General features: G+C 50.6%; 1 protein-coding gene and 1 pseudogene across 1 annotated transcript in view; both read left to right on the top strand.

Moving 5' to 3' along the window:
• The window catches only part of SLC12A9 (solute carrier family 12 member 9), a 96,875-nt gene that overhangs the window by 34,166 nt on the left and 46,444 nt on the right, over positions 1–16,265 (top strand). The window contains exon 8 of the mRNA XM_066620897.1: positions 7,673–7,755. Coding sequence (XP_066476994.1) covers positions 7,673–7,755 — 83 coding nt within the window. The remainder of the gene's footprint in view (positions 1–7,672; positions 7,756–16,265) is intronic.
• On the top strand, positions 8,226–8,344 carry LOC136647020 (5S ribosomal RNA; annotated as a pseudogene).

A 16,265-nucleotide genomic window follows, 5' to 3' on the forward strand; every position in this document is an offset into this window, starting at 1 on the left:
ATTGTATGGTAATAGGTTGGCATAAAAACGAAGCAGGGTTCTCTTGGACCTCGTAAGCTGTTATTTCATTCATTGATTTTACAATAAATCTCTAGTGTGACTTGAATCTTGAGAGCAGAATAAATTACATAAAGTGAATAAATGACTCCATTTTAATCTGCATATCTTAGTCTGGGTGGGAAAGAGATTTGGGTTCCCTTGGTGATGAATTTGAATTTTTGGAATGTCCCTAGTACCTTTTAGGTCTGATTAGTTTCACATTCTTAGGACAAATGAACGCACGACAGTTGGATCTTTCTCTATATAGCTTAGTGCTGTTTGCTCTGAGCATCAGGCACGTCCCCAAGATTTCAAACAGGCTGGTGTCTTTCTCAGACCAGCCCTACTACGTAAATCCTGGAAATATCAGGATTTAAAACAGGAGCTCTGCAAACCAAATGATGTTGCACTTGTATTGGCAACCTTCAGTCTCGAAAGACTATGGTATCGCGCTCTGAAAGGTGATTCTGGCACAGCGTCTAGTGTGGCTGAAAAGGCCAATCCGGGAGTGACAATCCCTTCCACACCGGGAACAAGTGCAGTCTGTCCCTGGTCTGTCTCCCTGGCTATGGGCCTTACGCCAATCGAGCAAAGACTTATAACCGGTAAACTGCTGCTTCCCGTGTTGTGCCGACGCCGTACGGCGAAGTTGGAGTGTCCTCTCCAGTGCGCGAAGCCTGGGTAAAGAAGGTATGGAGGATAGGCTGTTACCCATGCAGCAAATCCCCCCTCTCCACGTCGCTGGAATGGTCCAGTGGAAAGGCAGAAGCCAATACGGTTGGTTCCAGCGGCGTCGCAGGAGTTGCCAGAACGTGACTGTGTTCAGCCATGAACTGGGACCTTCATAACTTACCTCCTCCCCACCTTCTGTTCTTGAACTTAGTTCGGTGAGTCGCATCTTTACTCCCTGGCAGCCCAGTCCGGAGCTGCCTGGCGTGCCCAACTTCTGCAGCACAGAAAATGGCTGCTGCCGCATCTTGTGCACCCCAGGCTACTCTGGGTGGCACCTCAGGAGAAGGGGACTTTTGTCCCCTTCTCCTGGGTAAGGGAAGCAGCCCAGCAATGGGGCTACACGCGTTACCGCCAACCAAAAGGCCAGCAGCAAAGTAAAGTCGTTTGTGTAGGGCGCCGAGGCCCACACGAATACCTTGGACCCAGTGGAGCAGAGCTCCACTGGACCCGCCTTCCTTCCTCCCCCAGCACGCCTCCCACCCCTCCCCACCTCCTGCCTCCCTGTCATGTCTCCTCCCTGCCCTCTCTCCATCCTCCCCCCTCCCTGGAATGCCTCCTCCCTGCCCCCGCTTACCATGCTCAGCGGTCCGTGCACTGCCAAGCAGCGGAGGACAGGCACCCACCCAGCGCTGGCCAGCATTTGCAGCGCACCAACGTGCTGTGGAACGGTGGTTGAAAATCACTTTTCCAGGGCAGGAGCCTCCAAACTCCAGCTCACAGTGCAGCAAGAAAAGCCGCTCTGGTGCAGCACGGTGGTGGTGTAGCCTTACCGTTCCACACGGTTGCCTACTATCTTTGCTGCTGATCTCTGCAGAAACTTGCACTGGGCAGCTACTTCCGCTGCCAATTGGCTCTGCAGCCTGATTTTCCCATGGAAGTGGCTTCCAGGCGCAGGTTTCTGCAGATGTCAGGAGTGAAGGCAGGAGGCTGCCCGAGAGGCTTTTCTTGTGGCACCAGATCTGGCCTGCAGACCCTGGTTTGGAGGCCCAGGTCTGGGGTATTGTGCAGTTCACTTCTTTGGACTTCTGTTTCTTAATTGGCAGTCTTCCCCACCCTGCCAGTCATCGCACTCTAAACTGCTTCTGGAAACTTGAGGCTCTTTCTAAAGCAGCTTGTGATCCGGCTCTTGGGTGTAATGGTTCTAAATTAAGCACTCTTGGTGAAAAGCTTCAAGTAGCACTCTGAATTGTCTCCTCCATCCTCCTTGCCCTCTTCCCCTTTTGTTGCTTGGCTCTCTGGTGGCTTCCCTATTCCAGCACTTGGCTGTCCTTTTGAAGTCCTTTGTCTTGCTGGCCGGCTGCCTGGGCTGTGCGGCGTCTGCTGGGAGCTTCCAGGTTGCCTTGGCCCTTGCTTGGCAGGCACATGCTCTTGCAGGGCTCTATCCCGAGCAGAGGCCTCTTGGAGGCGCTTGGAGTCTGCCCTGGGCAGTGCTGGAGATGCCAGTCCAGAGCACATGCTGGTTTGAGTGCTGCTTAAGCTTTTCTATCAGTAAATGAAGCCTTGTCCTGTTTCCTCTTTGTCTCCTCTGCAGAGAGGTGGTTGTTCCAGCAGTTGCCTCTGCCAGTTCTCAGGAAAGCAGGCCCAGCAATATTTCAGGGCAGATTGTAGGCAGGGACTCCAAGGTTCTCTTAGCTGAAGGGGTAACGCACTGCACTAGTGTCCAAGGCAGTGACGGCACAATGTCACATGACATCATGATGTCACTTTCGGGTTCTCCCCGGAGGATGGGGCACTGGTGACTTTCAGCCAAACCTGAAAGTCATCTGTTCTCCTGTGGACGCTCCCTTTGGGAGAGCTTCCACAAGAGAAGGAATGGGGGGGGGGGAACCACAAGTGACGCCTCCTCCAGGGAGAATCCAGAAGTGATTGCCTTGCGCAGCTTGCGCCGCAAGGCAGTCACTTCCGAGCTCTCTCCAGAAGATGGGGCGCTTGATACAATGGCTTTATCCCCAGTTCCTTCTCCTTCAAAGAGAGGCTCCCCTTCGATGGAGAAGGAATTGGCCAGAGCCCAAGGGGCAGTCATGTGCCTCTTCTTGGCATAGCAGCCAGGGCAGGTTCCACATAGGCTTTGGCCTGTTCATGGCTCTGCTCCTTGTTTCAGCAGCATCTTGTTTTGACCGACCCAAAGAATTGTCAGCTTTTTCCATTCCTGCCTGACTCTTGCCTTTCACCTCTCCACTCCCAGCCCAGCACCTGTACTTTACCTCGCATCTCTTACCTCAGTGCACCTGGCCTCTCTTCTGTGTGAGTTAGTTGGGCTTGGAACCAACGGGGACTCATAATCCCTCTGTTCCCATTCAGCACTCCTTACGGAGTCAGGGAGAGCCCAAAAGATCTTGGCTGTTTTTTGTCCCGTTAGTACCAGGATGCAGAGATCCAGGAGAACCTGACCCTGTAGTGCAACTGGTGGCCCTGCTGATATTGCTGAGAGGATGCAGTCCCCCTCTGGAGGAAGGGGGATACTTGAGGAGTCCCACGTAAGCCATTCCATGTGTCCAAAGAGATTCAGTTACATTTATTTGGGCTGACACCTGACTAAAAAAGCTTGGGTGTTTAATTATGAGTGTTAATTGGTTAATCAATTGATTAAATATGCATGTGTTGGTGCAGGGCTGTCTAAGAACCCTTACCAGCTGTCCCTTTCTGCAGGGGGGAGAGGGTGTCAACTGGCTGGGGACTTAATTTTCCCTCTGCTTCAGCTGCCAAACCATAATTATACTCAAGAGGTGGGAGGGGGGCAGAGGTGGTCCTTGTTAAAAAGAAAAGGCAAAAGTTGGGGATAATTACCGTAGATACTCGCCTATAAGGCGAAAAATTTCTTCCCAGAAAAGCAGCCTGAATCATTGCCCCGACTTATCTCCGGGGCAGGCAAGCATTGAGGGTTGGGGGGAGGCAAGTGAGCCAGCCAATCACTATTGTGGGAGGGAGGGAGGGAGGGAGGGAGAGAGCGAGGGAGCAAGTGATCTTCTGCTGAGAGGAGGCTGTGCAGGCTGGGGTTGCTGCTGAGCGTTTGCAGCTGCCTGCAGGTGTGGTGCAGGTGTGCTCCACGTGCTCCTTCAGGCTGTTGCCCAGCTGCAGAAGCTCCAAGGGCAGGGCAATTACCATCGCACCCATCAGCAGCTGCCCTCGCTCAGCACCAGTGCCCAGAGGCATCTCTGGAGCAGCACCCAAGACACAGCAGGAGACAATGAGCTGTGTGTGGGAGGGGGCGTCTGAGCAGGGAGAAGCAGTCATTTGAAACAGCTGAGTCCATCTGCTCTTTCCTTCTTGTTCCCCCTTCCCCCCTTCCTACTGTATTTAAACTTCAAGCACTCCATTGGAAAGCCCAACTTGCTAACCCTCTTCCCATCTCCCCACAGATGAAGTTGGACAGGGTGGGGAAGGGGGGAGAGTGATCTTTTTAAAGAGAGAGAGAGAGAGAGAGAGAGAGAGAGAGAGAAAGGCAGCCTGCAGAAGGCTGTACCTTTGTTTCTCAAGCCATTGAAAGGGTTAAGTCCATCTTCTCTTTCCTTCTTGTTTTTGCCCCCTCGCCCTTATTGAATCCAAACTTTAAACTCTCTGTTGCGAAGCTGAGGCTTGCTAGCCCCTCTCCCCATAATCATTCACCACTGATGAAGTTGTTGGGGGGGGGGGAGAGGAAGAGTTAACTTTTATAAAAGGAAATGACAAGTTGCACCTGCTGAAATTCTCTCTTCTATACACTTGTTAAAGGTCCAGCATCCCTAAAGTTGAAAGTTTCAGCACCCCTGCTGTATACAGTCACACTTTAGTCTCTCCTTTGCAAAACATTTTGCAAACCTCCTTGCTAACCTCATTTCCCCCTGTCCTCACCAATGAAGTTGGACTGGAGGGGAAAAGTCCCTGCATTTGTGTATGTGGGGGGAGGGGGGGAGCATCTGTGAGAAAGAGAGAAGCAATCTCCCTGTGTGTGTGTGTGTCCTTTTCACTGGAAGAGTCCTGGAGGCCTTGCAAAGATGCAAAACACAGGAAAAGCAGAGAGTAGAATTTAAAGTAGAATTATTCTGCAGCAACAGGTATTTTAGCCAGAGATCTTAGCTGCATGCTGGCAGGAGCCAGGAAGCACTTGCAACTGCTGCTTATGTGGTAAGCTTTTAGGAGAGCATGCTTGCTTCTGCAGTATCCCCCTGCCAGGTCCTCCACACGAGGCCTGGAGGCGCTGCTGCCCTTCCTCCACAGAGGGTCTACTTCCAAGTAAATCAGGTGCAACTATGTGCAGCTGCACTTGCTCAGTCACTCCTTGTTGCTTGTCTCTCTACTGTGAACTGAATTGCACACTCCCAGTTGTGTGTTCTACGGAGAGCCTTTGGCTTAAGGCACCAGGCACTTTAAAGGAGGATTTCATTAATGGTTCTTCTGGTATGCTGTTTCCAGTGTACTTAAGAGCCCAATCCTAGGCTTGTCTACTCAGAAGTAAGTCCCATTAAAGTGAATGAGGCTTACTCCCAGGGAAGTGTAGATGGGATTGTGGCCTTACTCTGATAGTGTTTACAAATGGCTGTTGAGAGAACAATTAAAAAAATTAGTGAATAAAAATGTATCTTATGATCTATGAGAGAGATCATAGTTTTTAATAAATTAGAGACTATTTTTAATACTGTTTTTGCTATGCATAGTATGTATACATAGTATGTATACATACATACTATGTATATATAGTATAGCAAAAACAGTATTAAAAATAGATAGTATTAGTATTACTAGATAGATAGTATTACTAGATAGATATACATAGTATAACAAAAACAATATTAAAAATAGTGTATGTATGTAGACATACTATGTATGTATACATGTATGTATAGATGTATACATACTATGTATATACACTGTGTTTTTAATAAATTAGTGACTGTACAGTTCTTACGTAACAATTACTGGGAGGTTATTTTTCAGGATCTGGTCTTGGGTAAAATCAGACAAAATTATAGTCAGACACCTCCCTAAGTTAAACCCCCGACTTATCCGAGGGTCATAGCAAATTCCGTGATTTTGGGCTCAAAACCTGCCCTTGTCTTATCTGTGAGATCGACTTATAGGCAAGTATCTGCTGTGCTCAAAACCTGCATGGTCAACCATGCTTCTTTAATAAGTTATATTACACGGTAAGGGCAATTCACAGTCAGTTTTTTGGCTGTTAAACACTTAGAGCGGTGCTGTAGCTCAGTGGCAGGGCTCGCTCTGCTTTGCATGAGAAGGCTCTTGGTGCAGTCCCCAGTGTTTCTGGGTCAGGATGAGAGGGACCCTTCTCTGCTTGAAAAACTTGGCAGTCGGACCAAGGGTCTGACTCGGTAGCAGGCAGCCTCACTTTTGTCTCAGTCTCGTCCTCCACTCCCCTGCAAGTTTTGTTCCCCCTGTGACCAGAAAAGTGGAACAAAGAAAGCTTTCCAAACACGGCATGGAATGGTAAGGCTCCACGGACCCCAAAATGCCACATGGAATGGACTGCAAACCTGATGCAACCCAGAAATGGACCTCTCTTAACTCCAATCTCGTCAGAAACTCACACCTGGTTTCTGTTTCCGCTGGGAAATCAAGGCACAGAGCATTCTGGGACAATTGGCAGCGGAAGCAACTGTCCAGCATGAGTTTCTGCAGAGGTTGGAAGCAAACATAGTACGCTATGGTATGGAATGGTAAGACTTCACTGCCGCCACACCGCATCCAAGAGGCTTTTCTTATTATACCGTGGGCCTGCCCGAGACCAGTGATTTTCAAGCACTGTCCCGTGGCACATTGGTGTGCTACAGATGGTCTGCAGGTGTGCCATGGGAGTTTGAGGGAAGGTTATATATTAGTAGGGCCATTGGGGAATGTGAGCCCCCAGCTGGCAGTGAGGTGTGCCCTATCAATGGTCAAAAAACTGATGGTGTGCCTGAACAGTGTGCCTTGAGATAAAAAGGGATGCAAATCACTGCCCTGGATTATGGCAATCAGCAGAGGAATGGCGACATGCTGGAGGGTCACACTGACAATGGCATGGGGCATAAAGATGGGACTCGCAGAACTAAATTCAAGAAGTGTGCCATGCAGTTTACAAGCATGTGTACAAAAAAAACCCAGAAGATTTTATGTCTTATTTTTCTGGGGACAAATGGGAAAGGAAGGAGAGCATTCATTAAAATTAATTAGGGGCGCAATCCTAACTAGTACCATTAAGCACTTTCGCGCCACCCTGGAGGCAATTCGGATAGTGCAAGGGACTTGCGCAAGGCGCTTATCATAGGCCCTGGGGGCAGTGAGTTTGCGCCAGCCAAGCTCAGCCAGCACAGGGGTCTGAGGAGGGCTGGGAGGAGGCATTTCGGGGTGGGGGGAGGGTGGGCAGTGGGTGGTCCTGGGGGGAGGGCGGGGAGCAGGAGGTGGGGCTAGGACCCAGCAGCTATGCCGAATTCCAACCACGTTCCCTGGGCAGCGTGGAGTGGCTCTAAGCTGCTCTGTTCTTGGACTTGCATCATCTCCTGAGGTGGCTCTGGTCCGAGGAGACCCATTGGGACTGTGATGGTTTACCTGGGGGTAGGGGAAGAGTTTCCCCTTGCCTCTGGCTGAGCCGATTCTAGCCCCAGTTTTGTGCTGGACACAGCGCAGGCCTTCTGGCCTGCCTGTTTCCAGCGCAAGTTAGGATTGCGCTGTGGTCTTCCTCATTAAGAGAAACTTTTTTTTGGTAAATAAATAAATATTATTACTTGTAAATAAATGTCTTGATTCTTTTAATGGATTTTAAAATGGATTTTTAATGGACTTTAAAAAAGTCTCATCAGCCTAGGTGGGTTCTGACAGAGTGTTTGTTTATAAAGTGGGTCTCAGTGCTTGAGCGTTTGTGAAGCACTCTTCTAATATATTGTGTCCTCTCCCTTTCCTCTCTTTCCCTGTCTTGACTACAAAGGCAAAGCCCTGGCCCCAGCCAAGCGAACTTCCCGTGGTGGAAATCCCTGGATGGCTGTCGTCCTCTCCTGGCTGCTTGTGCAGGTGAGTGTGGCTGCGTGCAGGGTCAGAGCTGCTTCTTTGAGGATGTTTGGATGCCTAGCCCAGGTTCTCTGGCCGGGCGGTGTGCGTGTGGGTGCTGGGGCGTGGGCAGTCAAGAGCAGGAGGCTAGTGGTGCAGGCTGCACAGAATGGAACTGAGGCTTCGAGGGAAATGCTGCGGCAGGCTTGGCAGGCGGCCTGGGCAGGCCTTGGAAGGTAGGCAGGCAAGAAAGCACCATGAGAACCACAGCAGGGATGGCCAGACTATGGCAATTGCCCATAAGTCCCAGTTCTGACCTGGAAGCATTTTCAGGTAGATCATGCCAGCGGGGGACTTCTGGACTAGCTTGGCAGGTGGATCTGTGCTGCTTAGGAATTCCACAAGGAATTTGTGTCTGAGTTTGAATTCCACAAGCAAGCTATTGAGGTGCCGGCCTCTGCTCCTCCCACTCCCTGCACTGGAGGATAGAGGTGGAATAGAGCACTGTTACCCTGCACATGCCCGATCTCGTCTGATCTTGGAAGCTAAGCAGGGTCAGGCCTGGTTAGTACTTGGATGGGAGACTGCCTGGGAATACCAGGTGCTGTCGGCTTATACCATGGTCTTTCGAGACTGAAGGTTGCCAACCAGAGCATCTCCTCTCCACTTCCTCTTCCGCTGTGTCCCCCTCTTCCTTTTCCAATTCAGGGAATGGGGGGGGGGAGTGGAAGGAGCAATGGAGGCAACTGGGAGAATGGTGGTGAGTGCCTGCTTCCAGTCTGCTTACTGAGGCAACCAGCTCAACTGGCCTCATGACTGAACTAGCCCTGCCCCCAGCTCCGAAAGTTGGAGAAGTGGTGCCTTTGCGAGGTGCTGTGCATGGAAGTGGCTTATAGAGTCCTGCAGAGAGAGGCTGTGCAGTCCGTGGAGGTCTTTGGGCTACTGAGCTAAACAGTGTTAAACTTTGGCCTCTTGCTTGTCTTGTCCCTCCCATTTTTTGGTTTTCTTATATTTTAAATGGTCTGTTCTGCTGGCTGTTCTAATATTGCTGTTACAGTTTGGATTGCCTGTGTTAATGTTTTGATTTCCTCATCGGCATATGTTTTATGTTGTCATTAGCTGCCTTTATGGCTCAATTCATTCAAAAGGTGGGTAGAGATTAAAAAAAAAACAACAGATATATATATGAATAAATGCATTAGATGAGCAAGCTGGGAGATCTGAGCCTGATCAAGTGAATGGTTGAGGATGGGTTAGGAGAGAGTTGAGTGCCCTGGGGATGCTGACAAGGGGAAGGCAAGGCTGGTCCAAGGCAGATGTTGCTAAAAATGGTGTTTGTAATTTGCACCAGGCCTCAGTCTTGAGCACGTGAAGGAGTAATTGTATCTGCAGAACATGTGCAGAGTGCATGTTCTGCACCAGTGCAGAAACCAGAGTGCACTCCTGCACATCTGAGGTAAGGAACAGGGCTTCCAGGTAAAGCCAGCCTAAACCTCAGCCTTGGTGCTTTACCTCCCATTTGATCCAAATTGCAGTGAAACTTGAGGAATCTCTTGAGTGGAGAAGGAAGCAGGTTGATAAATAGGGGGGAAGGAGACAACCTCCCCAGACCCCGGGAGCAGCATAGCAGGAGGCCCATTGAGGAACATCATGCAGAGAGTGCGGTGGGTGAGGCAAGATGGATTAAACTGGAGGATTGGGAACACTGGGAATTGATATGGGGAGTAACAGAGAGACAGTGCCAAGGTGTGGAATGAGAGTTACTGCAGTCACTCTGATGTGAGGTGGGGAGAGGATCCCTTTCATGGCTTTTCCTTCAGAGCCTTCTCTGTGGGGAGGCAGGTTAGATTGCAGCTGTTGCTGGGCTGCAGAGTAACTGCATTGTGAAGCTGGGGGCTCAGAGGAAAGCTGCTGATCACCAGCTGGCTAAGCCCAGCCTAGCATCAGTGAAGTTGTGAGCGCAGCTGCAGACTCCATCAGGGCGGCAAGGAGGGTGGCAGTAATCTTGGGAGGCAAGGAGACTTTTGAGGGGAGGTGCCCTGGCTGGCCAGATCCCCATCCAGCCCTGCCATGCTCTGCAACTCTGGTCATGCACCTGAGCTCCTCAGTGGGACCATAGTTGGTGTCCAGAAGATGCCAGGTTCTATCCTTGGCCTTTCCAGGTCTGGCTGGAAGCGGCTCCTTCCTTGTAAGCCACCACCAGTCACAGCGGGCAGGCCAGTGCGCAATCGCTGCTAACAAGGCAGTTTCATTGTGCCATTTGGGGGCGAGGGCTTTCAGCCAGTGACACGGATGAGGGCACCTGCTTTGCATGCTCCCAGGTTTAGTTCCGGCCTGACATCTCCAATTCAAAGAGTCTTGAGTAGTGGGGCTAGCAGATGCATGCCTGAGACTAAGTAGTCATGAGCTGAATGTCCCAAGGGTCAGATTCAGATCTAGGTGGCACCGTCATGTTGGCAACCTTCAGTCTCAAAAGACTATGGTATCGCGCTCTGAAAGGTGGTTCTGGAACAGCGTCTAGTGTGGCTGAAAAGGTTGATTCGGGAGTGACAATCCCTTCCACACTGGCAGCAAGTGCTGTCTGTCCCTGGTCTGTCTCCCTGGCTACGGGCCTTCCTTCTTTGCCTCTTAGCCTCAGACTGTTGGCCAAGTGTCTCTTCAAACTGGGAAAGGCCATGCTGCACAGCCTGCCTCCAAGCGGGCTGCTCAGAGGCCAGGGTTTCCCACCTGCTGAGGTCCACTCCTAAGGCCTTCAGATCCCTCTTACAGATGTCCTTGTATCGCAGCTGTGGTCTAACTGTAGGGCGCTTTCCTTGCACGAGTTCACCATAGAGGAGATCCTTTGGGATCCGGCCATCATCCATTCTCACGACATGACCGAGTCAACGCAGGCATCTCTGTTTCAGCAGTGCATACATGCTAGGGATTCCAGCACGTTCCAGGATAGGAATCCTTTTCCATCTTGTCCTAGACAAGCATTTTTGTCAAGCAGTTCCTCCCCATGGATGTAGTTGTCCCTCCACTTTTGTCTTTGCAACAGCTCTACAAGGTGGGTTAGATTAAGGGGATTTGAGTTTGAATCTAACCACTGTGCTGCACTTGTCCCAGAAAGCCTTTTGGATCCATGGGAGAAAGTATGCGTGTGTGTGGGGGGGGGGATCAAGTAAGCTGGTGCCTGCCTGCCCCCCCACCATGAGATCTGTATCAAGCTCTGCTGGAGGCGTCCCAGGTGCATTAAACAATTGGTCTGATGCCGTGTGCAAATGTATCGGAGTGAGATGCGCTGCTCTGCTTCAGAGACGGATCGCAGCGCGGCACCCCGGAGACTCCCATCAGCTAATCTGCAGGAGCTGCCATCCCCCGGCGCTCTCAACAGCGTGTGCGCTGCTCCGCCAAATTGGACAAATACATGTAATGCAAAAAAAATTGCCCCATTAGCTGGCAAAGGAACATTGCCGTGCACTTGCGAAGAGAGGAGAGGGAAGCGGGGAGGGAACCATTAGGTGCTTCAGGCCCAATTGAAGTCGCCATGGATCAGAATCAACTCCTGGCACCGACTGAGTCGCTCATTGTGCAGAAGATAAGCGGAAGGAGGGGGGAGAACGTGCGTGACACGACGGAGCTTGAACGGTGTCTGACTTAATTCTTTGAGCCTGAAAAGGTGTGGGATGAACTAATGGACCACTTGGGAACCGCAGATGGGTCTTTAGTAACAGCGGCAGAAATGGCCACAAACCCAAACGCTAGCAAAAGACATCCGTGGTTTCCAGATGGGGTGCCTGTCTGCAAAGCCACTCGTGCCTCTGTTAATTTTCCTCCTCTTATTCCAGTGCTAAAGGCTTAATTTCTGCTGGAGACTTCCAGGGCTCAGCCTCTGGCTTTGCTTTTCTTGCAAGGGTTCAGTCTGCGAACCTTTGGAGTGCCTCTGAGTAGGTACAGAGTGCGTTTACACCCATCAGTAATCAGAGCCTGCCCTGTGCGTATCTGAGGATCAGAGAGTGTGGATTTCAGGCAGGCTTGAGAGGCAGCTTGTAGCATGTTCTTTGCCTGCAGAAGACAGAGTGACAGTGGCTCTTGTGATGTCGCATGTCTCATCAACGGGTTGTTGCCAAAGTGATCCTGTTTGTGATAGGGAGGTTGGGAGGATCTTTTTTCTCTCTCCTCTATTTTAGAAGTCCAGGAAATGGTCTCACAGGTCTTTTTATGTTCCAAGCTAGTATACATTCCAGGCCAGACAGCACATCTAGCTAGACCTGAGAACTTGGTCTTTGTCTACTTGAGGAGGAGTTTGGACCAGGTGAAACTCTGCTGACTTGATCCTCACCCTTCTGAGTTGCAGTCCCACTCTTTGGCCATTGGCAAAGAAGAAGAAGGTTCTGATCAAATGTGCTGCTGTTCCTTTGAGGAAAACATCTGTGAGTTTGTACCCATGTGGGATTTGCGAACACATGTTCACCGGGGTGAATTCATGGCAGAAGCTGCGTTGATCTCTCCTTTGGGGCTGCTAATCATCCTTTGGCAGGCTTCCTGAGTCTGCAGGAATCCCAGTAGCACTTGCCTGCCAAAAGGAGTGGGAGCTTTCCCTGAAGGGCTTGCCCTTCTGAGGTCAGAAAGCCTCCTGTTTCTGGCATGTCATGTGACTTCTCACTCCTGCGTTCCCAGGGGCATTATTTTTACACATTCTGCAGTTCTGTTCTTTAACCAAGGAAGCAGGTTCCCTTGCAAGGAAACCCCTTTTCAGATAAATGCCCCCCCCCCATACTGAGCTGGAAGTTTCATCCACAATTAAAGTTCATGTTTTGATGACTGACTGAGTGGTTCCCCACGGTAATCCTATTGTTCAGAAGCAAGGAAGATTACTTTTGGGTGCCCGTGTGAGCCATTCACCAAATCAAACACTGTGCCCAAGCACAATTCATTGGCACTCAGTGGAGACTGGTCAAGTGTGCCTCTGCTTCTCTCCCCACCCTTCAAGTTTTGGGGGCAGCAACAAGAGTGAGGACAGGAAACTACTCGATGGGGAACATGGCCAAAGGAAGGAATGTGTTGTGAATATTGCACATTCCTCTTGCACCAATTTTAATAAATGATCTTCTTTGTGTATGGGGAAAAACAAGCTCCATGACCACCCAGGGCACTTACAGTCTGCATACTGGGGGCGCATGTGCCGGTGTGCATGACAGGTTTCAGTTCAGTGGTTGAGGGTGTGCAAAACGTTTCCCCCCTATTTTTTGCACCTTTTCGTTGGAGACCTAAGAAGCCTCAGGCCTCCTTTCCCCAATGAACTCCCTTGACTGATTTCTCAAGTCCTCAGACAGTCCCTGGCCTTGCCACAAATTGCCACTTTGGCTAATTCCAGGGTGCTCAAGAGTATTTGTTTGGTAGGGGAAGTGACTACTGCAAGTGCCCACAATGCCCACTGCAAGTGCATTGACGTTGTGCCCATGGGTTCTCCCCTGTCAGCACCCTTTGGCTCAAGCTACAGTGAACAGTGGCATAGCTGGAGGGGGAGCGGAGCACTCAGGCTGGCAGCGAGGCGGGCAAGCGGCCCCTCCCTTCGGAGCCATTCCCGGAGGGGGGAGCAAAACGGAGCCACGGCTCCGTTTTGCTCCCCCCTCCGGGAATGGCTCCGAAGGGAGGGGCCGCTTGCCCGCCTCGCTGCCAGCCTGAGTGCTCCGCTCCCCCTCCAGCTATGCCACCAACAGTGAACTACTCCAGACACAGCCCTCACCATGGTCTGAACTCTCCAAGCTTTCCCTCTCTGTCCCACCAAGCTCCCTCTTATTTCTGCTTTTGCCTCGTTTCCTGAACCTTTTCCTCTCTCCTCTCAGGGTCTTCTGAGATGTATAACTAATCTGCCTGTTGCCCTCCTTAACCACCTTGTAGTGTCTCCTTGGCTCTACTCCTCTTTGCCAGCCCTCTGAGGCATCCAAATCCCTGTGGTAGCCCCTGTTCTTCAGCAGCTCCAAAATGTAGCAGGACTGCTCCATGTATCAGTGATTTTTGTCGAGCGCTGCTTTGACAGCCCCCCTTCCCAATAATGATGGATGCTCTCAGGTCCTCCTCAGCCCCTGGAGGATTCCTCGAATGACAAGGAGGCTCTCTGCTGCTGAGGGTGGTAGTTTGAGTTTCAGAAATATGGTTGCCCTCCATCATGAGCTGATGCACTCTAGAGGTTGTTTGGATACAGTTCCAACAATCTCCACTTTCATGCCTTTCTCTCCTACTCATCTCAAGGGAGGGAGAGGAGATAGTGGCCTTTGAAAGCTGGAAACAAGGAGAGCTGTGGTAAAGAAGGGCTCCCGCAAGGGACAGTCTAGGGCAGGGGTCTCTGAACCCTGACCTGGGGGCCAGATGTGGCCCACGGCCCATAGCAAACCTCTGGCCCCCTGTGGGGAGACCTCCCTGGCCCTCAGAACACACTCGAGGTGTTCCCTGTGATGTGCTGGTTCTGAAGTATTTACTCCTGTACATGTAAGTAAGCTACTTATGGTGTGGGGGAATGGGAGTCCATTTGAGTGTGTGCTTTATTTCTGTGGTTTGTGTTGGTGCTTAGAGAAATTCTGGAACTTAGAGCCCGTTTGTTTGTTTGTCCGTCCGTCCATCCGTCCGTCCGTCCGTCCGTCATCATCATCATCATCATCATCATCATCAACTTTATTTATATCCCACCCTTCTCCCCGAAAGGGACCAGGGCATTCATTTATTCAAGTCCCTTCTCTAAAGTATTCATTTAAATTTTATATTTAAAATGTATTTATTTTTCTGGCCCTTGACACTGAGCCAGATATTTGATGCAGCCCTATGGCCAAAAAGTTTGGAGACCCCTGGTCTAGGGTGCTGTCTCACCCTTTTCATGGATATCAAAAACTGCATAGGTTTTGCAACCGTATGTTCAAAAACCCACGTGGACGACTCAAGCGTGCAAATTAAGAGTTGAAAAAGTAAGAAAGAGCCCCATCTCTGTGTGTGGTCTGTGCCCTTGTGCACAATGGCTTTGCTGATCTGATGTGTCTCTCTGCAGTTCTCTGAGAGGCTTGTTTGTGAGTTCCCTTGGGGAGAAAGGCAGGATAAAAATACCATAAATAAATAAATCTGCAAAGGAATGCTGCCCCCACCTTGAGACAGCGCTATGGGTCTCAGGCCCTTCTGGTGTTTACAGTTTGGAATGCTGCAACTGAGCTTTGCCAGCCCTCCGAGGTGTCTCTGATTGGCGCTGACTGAGAGCCCCCTGCCTTGATTTACCCATTGCGCTCTTCCCCCTCCTCGCTCTCTGGGTCCCCTTGGTGCTGGGGCATGGTACCTTTCAGCAGTGGCTCTTTTACCTTGATGATCAGCTAAATGAATTATAAATCAAAGGCAAGCTTGGCGGGGGGAGTGGGAGAGACTCCATTAGAGCGGCCAGGCACGATCTCCTCTTGGCGCATGCTATTAACTGACAACCGGCAAAAAATCCCCAATTGCTTAAATGGCCTGAACAGCCTCACCCCCTGCTCCTCCCCCTCCCTGAACAATTATGGCAGGTCGGACTGTGCTGCAAAGGAGCAGTGAGGACCAGGCTCTTCTCGGTGTGGGGGGTGCACAGTGGCAAGACAAGAGTCCACACAGCTAGCAGCATTTGGAGACCTGGAGATTTAGTGGTAAGCACCTGCCTCCTATAAGAGTTTCAACGCCCTGCTGGATCTGGCTGGAACCCATCTAGTCCAGCCTCTTTTTCTCTACAGTGGTCAGTCAGAGGCCTCTGGGAAGCCTCCAAGCCAAAGGTGAAGGCACATCCTTCTCCTGCTGTTGCTCTTCTGCAGCTGACTTTCAGAGTCGCGCTACGTCTGGTCTTGGGGGTTACCTGTGCCTGGCATCATGGACACTTTAAGCTCCCTTGTGGGCTCACAGCACCCTAACAGGCCCCACACACTCTGAGCCAGCGCACTGCTAGCTGTGCCGCCCTCTCTCCTGTTGACTGAGCAGTTCCGTTGCAGCTGTTAGGAGATTTAAATGGGGGGGGGGAGAGAAAGAGGAAAAGATGACACTTCTGCAAACTGGGGAAGAAAGAAGGAAGATCCTCAAGTGCTGGAAGGATTTTTAAAATTACTATGCATATTATTTTTATTGCATTTTATAATCTGTATTCTCGGCAGAATGTGCTTATGGCTTTTCTGACTGCAGTAATAAATGCATCTTTTTCTCAGCTCTTGACAAAACAACTTACTTTTGCCTGTGAGACAGAACTGAGCAGCTCAGAATGAGTCAGGGGCTCATGATTCCAGCAGAACACTTCTAGCTCTTCAGGGTCTCGACTCTTCTGCTTCCAGATTGTTTAAAAGATTGTTTAAAAAGCAGAATCTGCTTCCAGATTGTTTAAAAGGCCCCAAACTGATGGGGATCAGTTCTTGCACAGAACTGGGAGTGGGGTGGGGGAGTACTGATTTATATGGTAAAGACCCCCCCGCAGTTGGGATCATTTAAGCCTCCCATCCTTGCAGGAGCTGTTCACCTCTCATCTGGATGGGAGAATACCTGAAGGGCCCTCTACTCAG

Source organism: Tiliqua scincoides, chromosome 3 (genome assembly GCF_035046505.1).
Source record: "Tiliqua scincoides isolate rTilSci1 chromosome 3, rTilSci1.hap2, whole genome shotgun sequence".
Taxonomy (NCBI): Eukaryota; Metazoa; Chordata; class Lepidosauria; order Squamata; family Scincidae; genus Tiliqua; species Tiliqua scincoides.